Source organism: Mus pahari, chromosome 8 (assembly GCF_900095145.1).
Source record: "Mus pahari chromosome 8, PAHARI_EIJ_v1.1, whole genome shotgun sequence".
NCBI classification, from domain to species: domain Eukaryota; kingdom Metazoa; phylum Chordata; class Mammalia; order Rodentia; family Muridae; genus Mus; species Mus pahari.
The window spans coordinates 87,638,944-87,655,272 of NC_034597.1; the positions used below are offsets into that span (position 1 = coordinate 87,638,944).

Sequence of the window (16,329 nt, forward strand, 5' to 3'; positions counted from 1 at the left end):
ACACAGTTAACCATCCAACTCATAAGCTATATTTTTTTAACAAGATATTCCAAAGCAAGAACTCGTGCATGTATTTATCCTATGACATATCTGAGTGTTAGTTTACCTGTGAAGTTGTATTATTAGTGTTTCACAGGATATAAAAACCATACTGTTAAAACTATTAAAGAGTGGATGTTGGCGTTCACCCTGGTGCCTAATGTGTAGCGAGTGTGAAAGTGTTGCTTATTCCCTTTTTTCCTGAACATAAGGACTGTGACCTATGGACTGTCCTGATACAGAAAGAAGATGGGAGAGAAGTGTTCAAGACATGGACACACACACTCTGGGCATATAACATGTGGAAGCTACTCAACACCAGTCTTGCCCTCTTGAAGCTTGTAACTACTTAATGGAAATGCAGAGGGTAAAATTATCTTGTGTCCACCATAAAAACCTTTCAGGAAGTACACCTTCAAAGTTTTCCAAGTCCTTGTGATTAGTACACTAAAAAGTTTCATCAACATAAAGAAGCAAAAACCTAAAATAAACACAGCAACATCAGCTAACAGTGTGTTTGTCCAGATCAGATTGAAAACATATTATCAATAACAGCAGCAGGAACATTTCATGGGGACATTATTGCCTCACTTAATATTGCTAACCACACGATGGATATTATTAAATATTAATACCTATTATGCATATATGTGCTACAACTTTAAGGATCAAAACCAAAAATTTCCTTGAGGGTAAGTCACCTTTAAGGGACAACGATTGATTTTTCAGAAGTCAATGTTCCCACTGATCTAAATATAATTGGAACAGTCTCACGTACCCTAGGCTGGTCTTGAACTACATAGCCAGAGATAACCCTAAACTTCTGGTCCTCCTGCCTCTACCTTCCAAATATTGGGATTACTAATGTACTCCACCATGCCCAGCTCAATTTTTTTTCTTTAGTGGATGAAAGCTATATACAATCACATTTGCTTTATTATAGCTTACATATATGCTTTGGGTCTTACAGAAATAAATGTGTAATTTTTCTGAGTGATAATAGTTATCCCTGTTCTGGTGGTGGGACTTGATAATTTAACCACTCTAGTAAATGAGATGCATTAGAATAATGTAAGAGAAGACCACTCCAGCTGATTTCTTGGAAGCATTATGGTAATAGCCCTTTGTTCCCCCTGCCTTATTTCCTGTACAGGGTATCTGTCTAGAATCTACTTACCTGGCCTGTAAGGAATGGGGAATAGTGCAAGAGCTGCATGAAATGGGCTAAACAGAAAGCAACAGGATGGCAGCTGAAGTGGGAAGGTAAGGATACCTAGATTGTATGAAGGTAAGAAGAGCGCTCTACCTAGTTCGTATTGTTCACAGATCATGAGCCAGGCTGACCAGCTGAGGAGATCCAGCTGAGCTGACTCCAGTGGAATTGGATGCCCTCTCCCTAGTGAGAAGTGCCTGATGAGAAACATCCAAGTATGGACTGTTGGCTGTGAGCTGCAGAAAGCTTGACATAAACACTATGAGTGAGTGGGACGAGACAGGACTTGAGAAGTCTCAGATGAGACAGCACCATCTGCCACATACTCTCCCACCTTGGGCTACCCAGGTATCCGTGTTAACTGCTAAAAATCCCACACATATTCTCAAAGCTTACCGAACTGATCAAAGTGACAGGTGATGAGTCATATCGTCACATGTACTCAAGTCATGCTAATGGTTGTTGCCTTGCAGGGCTAGGTCCATAGCAGCTTTTCCTAAGGGGCGGTCCTGAGAGTCTAGTGCAAGAAGTTCAGTGCAAATGAACCTGTCCTGAGCCATCTGGGGGACATTAAAGCACTTCTGTGTGTGAGCCAAAGTCTCCCCTCCCTTCCTACCTCTTTTTGCTTTCTTAACTTGACTGGCAAAACTCTTCCCATTTCTATTAGGTAAAGCAGATGAAAGATGAGATGATGTTTACCCAAGTGCTTAAATGCAACTTTATAGAGCGCTCTCCCTGGCCACCCTTCCTCTCGAGCAACATCCTATCACTAGACTTCCAAGGAAGCTTTCATTTAGCAGCTGTTTGCGCCTCTTTTACATGATGGTTCTCCGTGTTCAACAAGAACAAAGATCACTGATATTCCCGTTGGGTCCATCAGAGGCAACCGAGAACAATGGGCTCTTTTTATGTGGAAAAGAGACTTAAAATTTATTCATAATCTTTATTTTTTTTTCTCAACACATTCTCATCCCCACGGGCCCCTTCCTCTAATTAGTAATGCGAGCCTCGACAGTAAAATTTAGCTACATATTAATCTCACATTTTTATTAGTATGGTGTCTTGGTCTTCACTGTACAAACAACATATGCTTTATTTAAATACGTTTTGTGTCTTTGTAAAAAAGATCCTATAAAATTGGAGCTCCAGGAAACAGGTCTGACTGCACGGGGAAAAATGTGCATGGGTTATGCCACTAAATCACCAGGCCACTCCTGAAACTCAGTTGCTACACTAGTTCCATTCACACAAAACCTAGACTTTCCCATTTAGTTCCTATGTGGGAGGTGGCATGCTATGGATTTAACAGACTTAACATCTCAAATTAATGGTTGTAACACTGTGAGCTGTATGGTACCTTCATCCTACAGTCTTGGAAAGAATACCCATTAATTCAATTTTTGTGACCCTAAAACCAGACTGGTATAAATGAGACTATCCTTGAGACTTACAAAAATATAGACAGGGCACCAAAGATGACAGCAAGGGAATGTGGCACTGAAAATGTGAAACAACTTCATAATGAAGCTAACTTCTGTGCCATCCTCTTTTCATCCTTCTGAGGCACAACTTGGTTCTGTACTGTTCATGTTTTTTGTACATGTGTGAGCACACGTATCCGGGTAGCCTTGCCTGTACACACGCATTTGGAACCAGATGACATCAGATCCTATGAGCCTTGGTCTCCCCCTGGGGAGTATAGGGCTGGCAGGAGGCTCCCAGTCCCAGCTCACCTCCGTCCCTTAAATGGGGATACAGGAGTAGTCACCAGCCTGGCTTTTTCATGAGTGCTAGGGCTCTGAACTGTTGGTCACTACCTTTCAAAATGTCCTATGGGCTCTTCAGGAGCAAGTCAGTTACACTGCCCTTTTTTTTTCTGGAGATAAATCAGACATTTTGATTAACAAATGCAAATTAGAACCAAAGAAATCTGAAATTATGTCCCATAGCAGAATGGTATGACAATGAAGTGGACACCATCTTAGAACAGTATGATTGGGTATTTAGATTAAGTCAGATGTTTTCTTTTTTCTTTTTGGTTTTTCGAGACAGGGCTTCTCTGTGTAGCCCTGGCTGTCCTGAAACTCACTTTGTAGAACAGGCTGGCCTCAAACTCAGAAATCTGCCTGCCTCTGCCTCGCAAGTGCTGGGATTAAAGGCGTGCGCCACCACGCCCGGCCAGATGTTTTCATATATTTACATTGCTTAGATGTCCCAATGAATCATGTTCAACAAATTCAAGTGTAAGTCAGAACTGTAGCAATAAAAAAAGGCCATTTGCTGGTAGGAGAGTGGAAAAGCACACCACTACAGTATTTAACAGGTCAAAGTTTTCAAGTATTACTTCCTAAAAGTATAATTATGAGAAGAAAAAAAACCTCCATAAAGGCTTCTGATGTAAACCTTCAAAGTATATCCGATTTATTGTTTTCAGTGGTTACGCACAATGAACTGCATTCAACACCTGCATTTCCACTTTTCCACTCACAAGTTACCTCAATGCTCTGCTCTATTCTCATAGACATTATCATTTAACACAGGCTGCCATTTGAGGCTGTGAGCTGCCCCTTTTTCATTGCTTTAAATCCTCTAATAACATATATTCAACAGTGCATTTTAGTTTTGTTATCAAGGTCAATTGATCACCTAATGTTTTTGAGGTCAAGCAGTATGGGTCTAAAACCTAGGTCCCGACCGAGGAAATACCAGGTGCCTCTTTCCTTTCTAAATTGAGACACAGCCTTGATAAATTGCTGAGGGGTTGAACCTTGCCTTCCTCCTGCTTCAGTCTCCCAAGTGGCAGGATACAGGCTTGCACCCCCAGGTACAGCTTTTCTTTGTTAACCTAACCAGAAGGTAGAAACGGGGATGTTTTGAGATGCTGCAGAAACACATCAGGAGACCATCCTAGCAGGTTCACTAGAGGCACCTCTGAGGTCAGCACCCAGATGGGTGACCTCCTTCCACACCTGATATCCCCCCCAGGCACCTGACCCTACCCCCAGCAGCTTTCACTTTCCCATCACTCCTCCTCAGCCAAGGGAGGGCTGCATATTAAGGGAGATCACCGAGGTCTACGGGCTCTCCAGCCAGCTTGGATCCCATCTTGACTCTTACGTCTATATTTTAGCTACCTGTTCAGCTACACCTTGTCTTGTAAAAGTTGCATCACAAGCTGAAGATGCTACTTCTTGCAGTTAGTGGAAGGCTAATTAAAAAACTACATGTTATAACACCAAAGCTTGTGCTCTGAAGGTAGCAATTTCTATGTACATTAAAAAAAGTTAAGCATAAGGTGGATGCAGTTTTAGTTGTCCAGTTTATCTATTCAGCCTGATGTGTATTTGCTGAGTACTTACTGTGTTATATACTGCTCAAAATACAAGAACATCATTGAACAAAATAAAGCAAAATTCCTACACTTGTATTGTTTTATCAAACAGAGGCAGATGGAATTAACAATCTCTAAACTCTATACCTGCAAATAGCCACAAACACGCTACAATGAAAGAGACAACAGTTGAGGGCCTTCAGAGGGTCAGCAAGAATAAAGCTTAACATATATGCTAGGATCTTTCCTTGAAAACAGTTTAAGGAAATTTGATTTCCATTTGGTACCCTACATTCAGAATCCCAGTCACATCAGTGCATCCCCCATGGCTCTTCACTGAATTCCATCTCTTTTTCTAATGTTTCTGGGATCTATTATCCTAAATTGAGCACTTAGGCCTATGTTGCTACCATTACATCCTCTCTAGTCTGCCCTTCCATTTCGTTGTATATGCCCAAAGTGCTCAAAAGCAAGAATCTGAACAGACACTTCCACGCCAGTGTTCACAGCATCATCCCCAACAGCCCTTGTGCCAGTGAGTGAACAAGGAAAACAGCACGGACATTCATTGCGATAGATATTCAGACTTCACAAGTGATGCACTATGACACAGATCATCCTTATAGATACCGTGTTGTATGAAATAAGACACAACAATGGACAGTTATTATATGATACAACCTATAGAAGACGCCTAGGATTAAGTTAATGGTTAGAATGCAGAAAAATGCCTGGTTAGGGGAAGGGATGGGGAATCACTAATTAGCGTGCTGTTTCAGTCTGAGATGATGACAAAGTTCTAAATATGGTGAGAATTATACAATGGCAGGTTCTTCATGTCAGGAAGCTACTCAATTTAAATCACTAAAACTCATCATATATTTTACATTATCTTTCACTACAACATAAAGTAGTTAATGAAACAAGGAATTGAGTTTTTTTTGTTGTTGTTGTTTTGTTTTGTTTTTAGGTTTTTTGAGACAGGGTTTCTCTGTGTAGCCCTGGCTATCCTGGAACTCACTTTGTAGACCAGGCTGGCCTCCAACTCAGAAATCCGCCTGCCTCTGCCTCCCGAGTGTGCTGGGATTAAAGGCGTACGCCACCACCGCCCGGATGGAATTGTGTTCTTAATTAAGTGTTTGAAACATATTTGGTTCAGTTATTGGGAAATGTTCACATATTTGAACATGCAAATAAATTCTCTATATAGAGATACAGAAAAAAACATTTATTTCAATTGTCAATTTAGTCTTAAAGCCAAATCAATGCTACTATAATCATTTCCTCTCACTATCAGGAAAAAAGAATTCCACCCATACTCAAGGGTTAAGATGTAATTATATAATGCATATTATAGCCATCTTAGCATTTTCATACACAGTAAATCCCTTCATATTTAGACTACCTTCAAAAACAGAACTGAACCCACAGAAGTATACAGTACATGCCAATAACACAAAATGATTTTATTTTTGTCACTGGCGATAAACATGTACCACTGGTTTCTTAAATATTACTTATGTACTCATTAAAAATATGTTTACATCTAAAAATGTGACACAATAAGGAAGTTCTCTATAAACATAATCTTTCCTCAATACTAGTTTGTTTCACTCATAACTTAATCTACAAAATCATAAATAAAACCAACTCTGTGGCCTAGAAATACATACAAATTGTGAAATCTTTAAAGTGCTTTCTGATTTTAAAAATAATATACAATATATGCATATCACTAATCAAATGATTCTTACGAGTCCTCACTGTCTCCCAACGTGGAAGAGATGCCTGTAACAGACCTTTCAATTCACTTAGTAAAGATGCCATACATTTAAAAAGTCAAACCAGCCACAAGCCAAGATTTTGTCTGTTGAGATCAGGTCTCGCTCTATGGCCTATGTAGCCTAAGCAGGCCTGCGATTCATTATTCTTCTGTTTCAGCCTTCTGATAGCAGGGACTACTGATCAGCAGACGAGAGGAGTCTCAGAGCACACAGGAAATAGCTACTTCATCACTTAATGGTTTAAAACCCCCTTTGCTTCTCTGAAATAAAAAAGGGTTGGCATGGAATCAAACTGAAAATTTAAGAATCAAAAAACTCAGATTAAATATATATTAAGCTTGTGAAAATATTCCACTGAGATTTTATAACAGGAACAGAACCAATTCCATCATAACTTTTAAAAATTTATCTTTGACCATCATTTTGATGAGTTAAAAGCTTTAATGGTAAAAATATTGAAAAAAAATTTCTGCAAATAATACTGGTACACATTTCATTCATTTTTTGTTAAACAACTGGAAATCATACTTCTTCAGAAAACATAATTAATCTGTCGAAATACACCACCTACATAGTGACTTAAGCCACTCAAGATTCGCTAGGAAGCTTATTGTTTTCATGCAATAAAATTAAAAAGGAACTTTGTAGGTTTGCTATTTTCACTTCATGCATTATTTTGTGGACCTTTATGTGGGTATAAAATTTACAAAGGAAAGCTTTTTAGCTGTTCTTATTAGATTTTAATGGTTCAAACTAAAAATATTGCCAAGTCAAGCCCTGGCATTCCTCTTTAAAAAATCCAAGTTTCTAAAAGTTCTAAGTTTTCGGCAATATAAAAATGATCTTCTTTACACGTTAACTGCCCAAAAAAACTTTTAAAAAGTAAATATTCTGTTAAGAAGATGATTTGAGATGTTTTTGATCTTATTTTTAAAAACAAGATGTGAAACAAAGAAAAATTCACAAACAGCAGCTCAAATCCCATCAATTTGCAGCTCAATGGAACACACAGCCAGTTTTTATGCTTAAACAATTCAAAATTAAGGTTTATACTGGAAATGTCGACAAGTCCCAATCACTACTACTCATCACCCCTGATACAGCCCACTAACTTCACCCAGGCCCAGCAGCTGTGCATATCTGCCAGATGCTGTTTAGAAACTCACAGCTAGCAGAGCTATAAATAAGGAATAATAATAATAAGTGTGGCAACACTATGGAGTTGGGGCCATTACAACAAGACGGGATGTAAACACACGCGCTAGTTCTCTCTCAAGCCACTTCCCATTGACGCGCTCAGCCATGGATTTATAATTCTTTTTAAAAGAAAACATTTTCTATGCAGCATGCAGCATTGTCATTTTATATCTTGACTACGATGGAATCTTCAAATTTTCTTGCCAAGCTTGACATATCTCATCAGGAATTCTCTGGAAGTCAGCCTGTGTTTTCAGCAGCCTAGACAGAACAAAAGAGCAAGATCCATTATTTAAGAAACCATAGTTAAGACAACCATGGAGGTAATCTACCAATACTATACCACATTTAACAAACAGCTAGCTATTCCACAACATAACTCAGTTAGCGTTACTGGAAAAATACAATGATTTTTTTTTTTTTTTTTTGTGGCATTATCAAGATATTTTAAATTTACTGCCAGATTACAAAAAGAAAAAGTCATTTATATAATAGAGATCATGTAAAATGTACTACTTCTTTAAGAATTAACACATAACTTGTTTTCCAAGGTCTTCATTAGTTTGTTTTACTATAGTGCAAAGACAGAATTAATAATGAGAAAGACTTATTAAGCTACAAATAAAGAATACCAGCGGGGGCTGGTGAGATGGCTCAGCAGGTAAGAGCACCCGTCTGCTATTCCAAAGGTCCTGAGTTCAAATCCCAGCAACCACATGGTGGCTCACAACCATCCATAACAAGATCTGGCGCCCTCTTCTGGAGTGTCTGAAGACAGCTACAGGGTACTTACATATAATAAATAAATAAANNTTNAAAAAAAAAAAATACCAGCAATAAAGAAACAGTGAACATATTTGTAATTTTTCTTCTTTTTATTTCTTTTTTATTTTTGCTAAAAGGTATTTATGGTATTTTACTTAAAAATAAAAATAATTTTATTGTAATGAACTCAGAAATAGAGAAATCACACTTGAACTCCCAGTACCAAACTCATGATACATTTCACTGATACAGTGAGCCATGCAACTTCATTTAGTGCTTTAACTTTACTACCAATTACATTTTTTTATTTTTTATTTTTGGTTTTTCGAGACAGGGTTTCTCCGTGTAGTCCTGGCTGTCCTGGAACTCACTTTGTAGACCAGGCTGGCCTCGAACTCAGAAATCTGCCTGCTTCTGCCTCCCGAGTGCTGGGATTAAAGGCATGCGCCACCACACCCGGCTACCAATTACATTTTTATGTTCTTACACAGGCACAGACACACAGAGGGAAGGGAGATAGCATGACAGTCAAAACTAGTTAAACAATGAGCTCTGTATTTTCAGGACTCCTGTCCTTTGGCTCGCATCACGCAGGATCACCCTTCTCGGTCTCCTTTCTGAGTGGTGTGCAGTATCCCTTACAGCTGTCTACACATTTATGTATTACAGACTATGATTTGCATGAGTGAGAATGTGCAATGTGTTTTCTTTCCCAGATTGGGTGACCTCAACTCCCAGGTGTGTCTGATTCACCAAAAAAAAAAAAAAAAAAAATGATGATATGTATTCTAGGACTTGAAAGAATAAACATCTACCAGTAAGCCCAGCACTTGGGAGGCTAAGCTGAGAAAAGCTAGAGGTAACCTAGCACTCGATAGGAAAGAAGTCCTGCTTCCAAAAAAAAAAAAAAAAAAAAAAAACCAGGAACAAAACAAAGACTTAATATGATTTCTTTTTTTTTTCTTTTTGATTTTTCGAGACAGGGTCTCTGTGTAGGCCTGGCTGTCCTGGAACTCACTCTGTAGATCAGGCTGGCCTTGAACTCAGAAAGTTGCCTGCCTCTGCCTCCTGAGTGCTGGGATTAAAGGCATGCGCCACCACTGCCCAGCTATATAATTTCTTAATACCAATATGAAGATGATCAATTTAGTCTTAAAAACACATGCTGGATTTTTAATGTACTTCTATTTCTATTTCCTAAGTTAAAAATTTCTTTTTAGCTAGTTCAAGAAAATACAATATTGGGAAAATTATAAATAATGCAAAGAAGCCTAACCTTTTCCTTTACAGGCAACAGAATTGACCTTACTTGCCTTTGGACAACCAGTGTGAATTAGCTTTTTTTCTCCTCCAGATTTACCACCCAAGAGTAATATAGTTTAAAATTGTTGCCAGGTGTCATGGTTCAAATATGCTTGGCCCAGGGAGTGGCAAATTAAAACTCCAGTCTACCGCTTAACTGTCGGTAGCTGTACTACACTGCCATCCACTTTAGTTTCCTTCGCAGCACCTCACTGTTCGACTGGAGGAAGTAATGGCAGCACAGTCTGAGCCTACGGTCTCTCTAGTACAAGGGAAGTAGTCATTTACCTGCTTCCTACTTTACTTACTTTGCAGTTCTTTTCATCCTGCTGGGAAAGCTATAAACTGAGTTTTTAAAAAGATGACAAAGAGCTGGGCGTGGTGGCACACGCCTTTAATCCCAGCACTCGGCAGGCAGACGCAGGCGGGTTTCTGAGTTTGAGGCCAGCCTGGTCTACAGAGTGAGTTCCAGGACAGCCAAGGCTATTCAGAGAAACCCTGTCTCGAAAAACCAAAAAAGATGACAAAGAAAGCAAGTGAATTTTTAAAAAGGCTGGGCAAAACCCCATGAACTGCATTCACTGCTAGGGTACTCAGAGTGCAATGTAAACAAAGAGGTCCCAAACATCATTCCTTAATGAGAAATGGCTGATCACTGACGAGAGAAATGGCTGATCACTGAGGAACACGAAGCAGAGGCAAATCCTGTGCTGCTGGGGAAATAGAAATCAAGACAACTGCTCTGGGGAAGTTCGGCACTGTAATGATCACTAAGTTGATAACGCACAACCTATAGCCCAGCGGTTTATGTCTGGGTACATACCTAGAACAACTGCACATGTAATAAGCATGACTACAATAATGCTAAATAAGACTCAGAGTAGCACAACTCAAGTAAGTACTCAGCACAGAAGGGTAAATTGTTGTATATTTGTGGAAGGAAATTTATTTGCATAAAAGGAACACATTACAGTGACATTCAACATAAATGAACACTATAGACATAACAGGAAAGAAAAAAACAATGGAAATAGTATAAGATTATATTTAAACAAAGCATAAACTTTATAAAGTTCAAGTAATTTCAGACTTCTAGTTCAGTCAGTGAAACTGGTGAATGTCCACTTTAGAACTCAGGATGCTGGAGGGAACCAGGGGCTGAGAGGAGTGACTGTGGGGGGAAGAGAGGTTTCTAACCTGCTAGTAGTGGTAACTGTGGTTCCCTAATTCTCTGTGTGGTGCACACAGTCTGCAGTCAGCACCAGGTCCTTCCGCAGTCACCTTCCACCTTAGCTTTACCAGGTCTTCAGTGGAGACTTGATTGGTCTGCACTAACTGGCCAGTGGGCCCCAGGAACCTTACCTCTAACCCCCCCCCCCCCCCCAGCTCTAGGAAACACATCCGTGAACCCAGACTCCTATTGGACGCTGAGGATCAAAATCATCTTTGCATCTCAAAGACTTCACAGAGCCAGCCCTTTCTGTACCTTTAAATCAATATTTACTCTGTAAGTATATTTTGTCTACTTTTTTTGTATTAGGTTTTAAAAAAAAAATCAGAGATTAAAAAGAAAATAAAACAAATAAACCCCTCCTTGGGTTGTCTGGAAAACAGCAAAGTGAAGAACAAGCAATTTACATATCTCACATAGTACCATTTTCTCAGAAGAAAGGGGAAGCCGTTTTGCTGTTGGACAAGTTTAACTATAATCACTTGAAATTTCAATAGTCACAGTTAATGAGATACCTCACCACTATACAGACTTCTCTCCTATTGTCTTCACGAGGTGTTCTTTCTGTTTATCTGTATTCAAATTTCCCTTATCTAATTATGACACCAATTGCTGGATTAGAAGCCACCCTAATCAATATGAGCTCAGTGTAATCTGTGACAAATACATAAATGCTATTTTCAAATATGGTTAGACTCAATTGGTACCAGGGATTAGAACTTGAATTTAACATTTGGCAGGAAGCACAATTCTAGTCAACACAGAAAAATTCTAAAAATAGTGAGAAATTCTAAGAAAAGATATCATGGTTTATCAATAATTTTTGTGGTCTGAACATTTAGCTTCCAGTCTTGAGACTTTCACCTGATAGCATTAGAAGTTTGCATAACCTGCTTTAGCTAAGATTTTTCATATAACCTGCTAGTTACTTCTAGATGTAGTATTTTTATTTATAACAAACTAACATGCAAATCCAACCTTTAGTGCTTCAGTACCCTTGCGAAGCTCCTTAATAACAGATGATAAGGCCTCTGGGTTGATTCCTTGTTCACAAAGCCGTACACAAATAGACAGTGTTTCCATATCTAAGCCGGTATTCAAAATTCTTGAAATCTCAAGCAGAACTGAAAAAGATATAGACACACTCTTTAAAAAGCATAAACACCTAAAAGTAAAAATGCATGTGACATTCCTTTTTTAAGGGACTGAACAGGTTTTATTTAGGCATGCACACACACACACACACACACACACACACACACACACACACACACACACACGCATGCAATAACAACTAGTAAAAAACTGGAGACCATGAGTTTGGAGGAGAGCAAGGAGGGTAGACGCTTATGGGAGGGTATGGGAGGAAGAAAGCAAGAGAGAATATAGTAACCAAATTATAATATGAACAGTTAAAAAGATAAGTTAAAGGATTTGTGGAAAACATTTTAACATGATATCTATAACTTGAAATTCAAGACTTCACTCATCCTTCAAAAATATCTTTTACTAGATTATCTTTTCACATAATATACCCTGGCTCCAGTTTCCCTTCCCTCTACTCCCTCCAGATCCTCCCCTCCTCTCCCATCAGCATTAGAAAACAAATAGGCTTCAAACAAAAAAACAAACGGAATGAAAAGAGCTCAGGAAAAGGAACAAGGAGTCAGAGACCCACTCTGGATTGGATAGTCAGAAATCCCACTTAAAAACAAGCAAACACAAACCCACTAAAGTGGAAGCCAGAATACACACAGGCCAGGCCAGATCCACGCAGCCCTGTGTCTGCTGCTCCAGTCTGTGAGTTCAGATCAGTTTTGGTCATTTTGATTTAGAGGGCCTTGTTTTCTTGCTGTCTTCTTCAGCAGGGTTCCCTGGGCTCTCAGAAGGGTTTGATGGAGTTATCCCATTTGGATCTGAGTCTTCCAAGGGCTCTAATTCTGCATAATGTATGGCTGTGGGTCTCTGTAGTTTTCTCACTTCCTTCAAGAGGAAGCTCCTTTGTTAACTGCTGAGCAAGCCACTGATTGATCTATTAAGTATTAAGGAGCCAGCACCTTAGAATTCAGAAACCAGCATGTGCTTCTCACTCAGCCTTTATTTAAAACAACAACCGTTTATTGACTGACTGATGCGTGTGTGTGTGTGTGTGTGTGTGTGTGTGTGTGTGTGTGTGTGTGTGTGNGTGTGTGTGTGTGTGTGTGTGTGTGTGTGTGTGTGTGTGTGTGTGTGTTCCCCTAGGTCACAGTGTACAAGCAGAGGTCTGAGACCCACTTATAGTTAGTTCACTCCTTGCACCATGTAGGTCCTGGGGAATTAAGCTAGGTTGTCGGGATTGCTGGCGTGAAACCTTTACCTAATAAACCATCTTGCCAGCCTTGTGCCTCAATCTTAAAAACATAAAAAATAGCTGCATAACACACCTTTTCATGGAAATGCCAACTTCTTAACTGTGCACTGCTTTAACAGTTCAGCTGCTCTTGACATACTGCTGTGGTAACTGTGATACATCTGTATATACTAAATGTTATTTCAAAACACATGCTAAGAGAAATCCTCAGCAACATAGGCGCTGAAAGCTTTAGAACCTTTCATAATAATTTGACATAATAACTGCATCTGTTGGCTTTATTAATAAAAGCTTGTATAGTTTAACTTCACTTTTAAACTTTTTATATTTTATGTGCATGAGTGTTTTGCCTATAGGTACGTATGAGCACCGCATGCGACCCTACCTTCATTTCCTCCAGCACTGCATTTCTTGGTAATTCATTAAAATATCTGTCTTTGACATGAAAAGCAGCAGCAGACCTGCGATACCCAAGCACTTTGCCAGGAACCACTTTCCTTACAGGACATACACACAGCAGTCACAGTAACTCTGTTACCCCATGGCTGTTCCCAACAGTGTGCTTGGAATTCATGCCAACTGATAACAGATCATCTGTTGTATACATTTCCCTTGCATTACGCTTCGGACATTATTTCCCACGCAGAGTGAATGTGTCACTATTCTTGTACCAGCACCTGAGAGTTGATTTCTGACTTCCACAAACATTTAAATATTCAATTCCTATAGTGTTAGTAGAAGAAAAGACCCTTTTCCCAGAAATAAGCCAGTTACCACAATATTATTTATTGGATGATATACCCTTTTATTAGTAAACTGCAATTGCTACCTTTACTACATAAATGTTCTCAGAGATCTACATAGCATATTTGTGTCATACCTGTATCATTAATTACTAATTTTATACTGCACAGAGTAGGTTAAATATTCTTTTGCCACTTTCATGTATATAAGCCTTTTTATTCTCAGGGTAAAGTCAGACATTTTCACGAATTTCCAAAACAAATGTACTGGGATTCCTGCCTCCTTTCCTGACCTCTGCCCCGCTTCTCTGCCCTCAAAGCTCTGCTCCCTCTGTGGGTCTGCTTATATGTCCACTAACCCCTTCTCCTGGCCCTCACTCCTCTCCCGTCCCCCAAATAAACCCCCTTTATACTGGATCTGTTGCATAGTGTGATTTCTAAGGGGGACATTTTGGCATGGGCCCACCAGGTATCCTGCCGCCATTATATTTCATAACCATTACTTATAACGACTTTCTCTTTTCTCATTTTGTACTGTGTGACATTTGGATGATGGGAAGCTCTTCCTGCTCATAAGTTCTTTGACACCTCTCAATCCAACCCCAAGCTCTCTAGACAAAGGTTTACAGAAGCATCTTAGGGCAACACAGCTGATGTTTCTCCGCCCCTGTGATGGCAGATGGTGCATTTCTGCCTGAGAGCTGGCAGAGCAACATGCTTCCTCACAATCCTCAAAACCCCGTGGTTCCCTTCTGCGCCCGTCGTACAGGGGAAACCTCTTTTTCAGCAATGGAGACTTCCTTGTCTTGTTTGTATGTACGGCTGTGGAAAATCATATTCCTCCCACAGCATGTGCAAAGCTACATACCTGCTTGCCCTCGAAATTGAAAACTTTACAGGTGAGTCCCACTACCCTAGCAACCACTGACAGCAAAAGCTTAAAGTCACTGTTAGGAATCTGAAACCAGCAAAATGATCAGGAGAAAAACACTTGAGCTTCAAGAAGAACTGCTATCAAAGGAAGAGACGGAATCCAAACTTTGAAAATTTCATGTTGGTTCTCGTACAATGACTTAAATGCGCTAAAACCTCACACATACTCTTCCTTCGTTAAAAAAAAGCAAACAAACTTCTTAAACGTTTTCATACTGTGTACTTTTTCCTTGACAGCAAGTTCTCTCAGAAAAGGTCCGGATGCAAAACCTTAGCTCTCACAGCAGCCCCACCAACTTAATCAGTTCTCCTCTTCAGACACTACTCACAACGCACACTGGTGCACCCAGCACCCCATGGACGCTCCAGAGGCAAAAAGAGAAGGCTCAGGAACTTGAGGTCACTCTAGGCTACACAGCCAGAGAGAGTCTGTCTCAGAACAACACAACCCCAAACCCACAATGGTACCCTTGTGTACATAAATTTACTTTACAAAACAATAAGCCGTGGAACATCTAGGATGAAAAAGATGCTGAGGGGGTAACCTCTGGAAGCCATCAAAGCCACTGCCAAAACAGACATCTAGCACCACACGTAGATGGAAACGTGTAAAATTAAGACAAAGAAAGATGCTTGCTAGCGCAAAAGAAAAAGCAAACAAAACCGATCCCTTGATACACACTTTACCTGGCTGTCTTATTTTAAATACCCACTATATCCCTCGGAGCTACAACTTTATTGTTTATGGCTAGCAGTTACTTTCTAAGTGATGGTCCGAGAGGGACGAAGCTGCAGAACCATCGCAGAGAGAAGGGAACTCCGAGGAGAGAAGGGCTCAATCACTGGAAACAAATGGCACGTTCCTGAACCGCCTGGGCCCCGGGACTGAGCGGTGACCGAAGGTCCACGACCCCTTTCGCCCCGGGACTCCAGTCGCAGGCTTCTCCGGCGCCACGAGCACGCGCCAGACACCGGGCGGGTCGCGTGGCCCCAGGCTGGGCGCGCAGGCAGCGGTCGCGAGGCCCGAACGCCCCGCGCGCGCCAAACTCCGCCGCGGCGGAAGAACGGCGCTCTGGGGCCGCCAGCTCCGAGATCGCGGCGGGTCCCCTTCCCGATCCCCTCGCAGGGCACCGCCGAGGCCGACGCGGGGACCGCGGGGCCCTCCACGACGCCTCCAGCCGGGGACTCGGCGCCGGGAAGCGCAGGCCGGGTCAAAGGAGAAGGACGCGCACTCACCGTCCATGGTCTCCCTCACCGCGTTGAGGTTGGCCGAGGCCGCCGCCGCCGAGCCCGCGCCCGCGCCCGCGCCGCTACCGCTCGCCATGGAGAGGAGAGGTCCCCGCCCGGCGGGAGAAGGCCTGACCCGGAACTGGAGCGCCCGCCGCCGCTCGGCCCCGCCCACGCCCCCCCGCGCTGCCGCGCTCGCCCCGCCCGGGCCACG

The 16,329-nt window shown here is 41.1% G+C and overlaps 1 protein-coding gene across 1 annotated transcript; it reads right to left on the bottom strand.

Annotated features, from left to right (window-relative positions):
• Positions 1–7,089: 7,089 nt before the first annotated feature.
• Positions 7,090–16,256, bottom strand: Mzt1 (mitotic spindle organizing protein 1). The gene is made up of 3 exons (XM_021203926.2): positions 16,125–16,256; positions 11,841–11,986; positions 7,090–7,825 (listed from the first exon to the last, which is right to left on the bottom strand). Exons 1-3 carry the CDS (start codon positions 16,210–16,212, stop codon positions 7,805–7,807), a joined length of 255 nt encoding a protein of 84 aa, XP_021059585.1. The 5' UTR covers positions 16,213–16,256; the 3' UTR covers positions 7,090–7,804.
• Positions 16,257–16,329: the final 73 nt, after the last annotated feature.

Coding starts and splice junctions, on each gene's coding strand:
- Mzt1 (XM_021203926.2), bottom strand. CDS start 16,212: ATGGCGAGCGGTAGCGGCGCGGGCGCGGGCGCGGGCTCGGCGGCGGCG. Junction 11,987..16,124: donor GGTGAGGGAGACCATGGACG/GTGAGTGCGCGT, acceptor TATCTTTTTCAG/TTCTGCTTGAGATTTCAAGA. Junction 7,826..11,840: donor AGGGTACTGAAGCACTAAAG/GTTGGATTTGCA, acceptor TGTTCTGTCTAG/GCTGCTGAAAACACAGGCTG.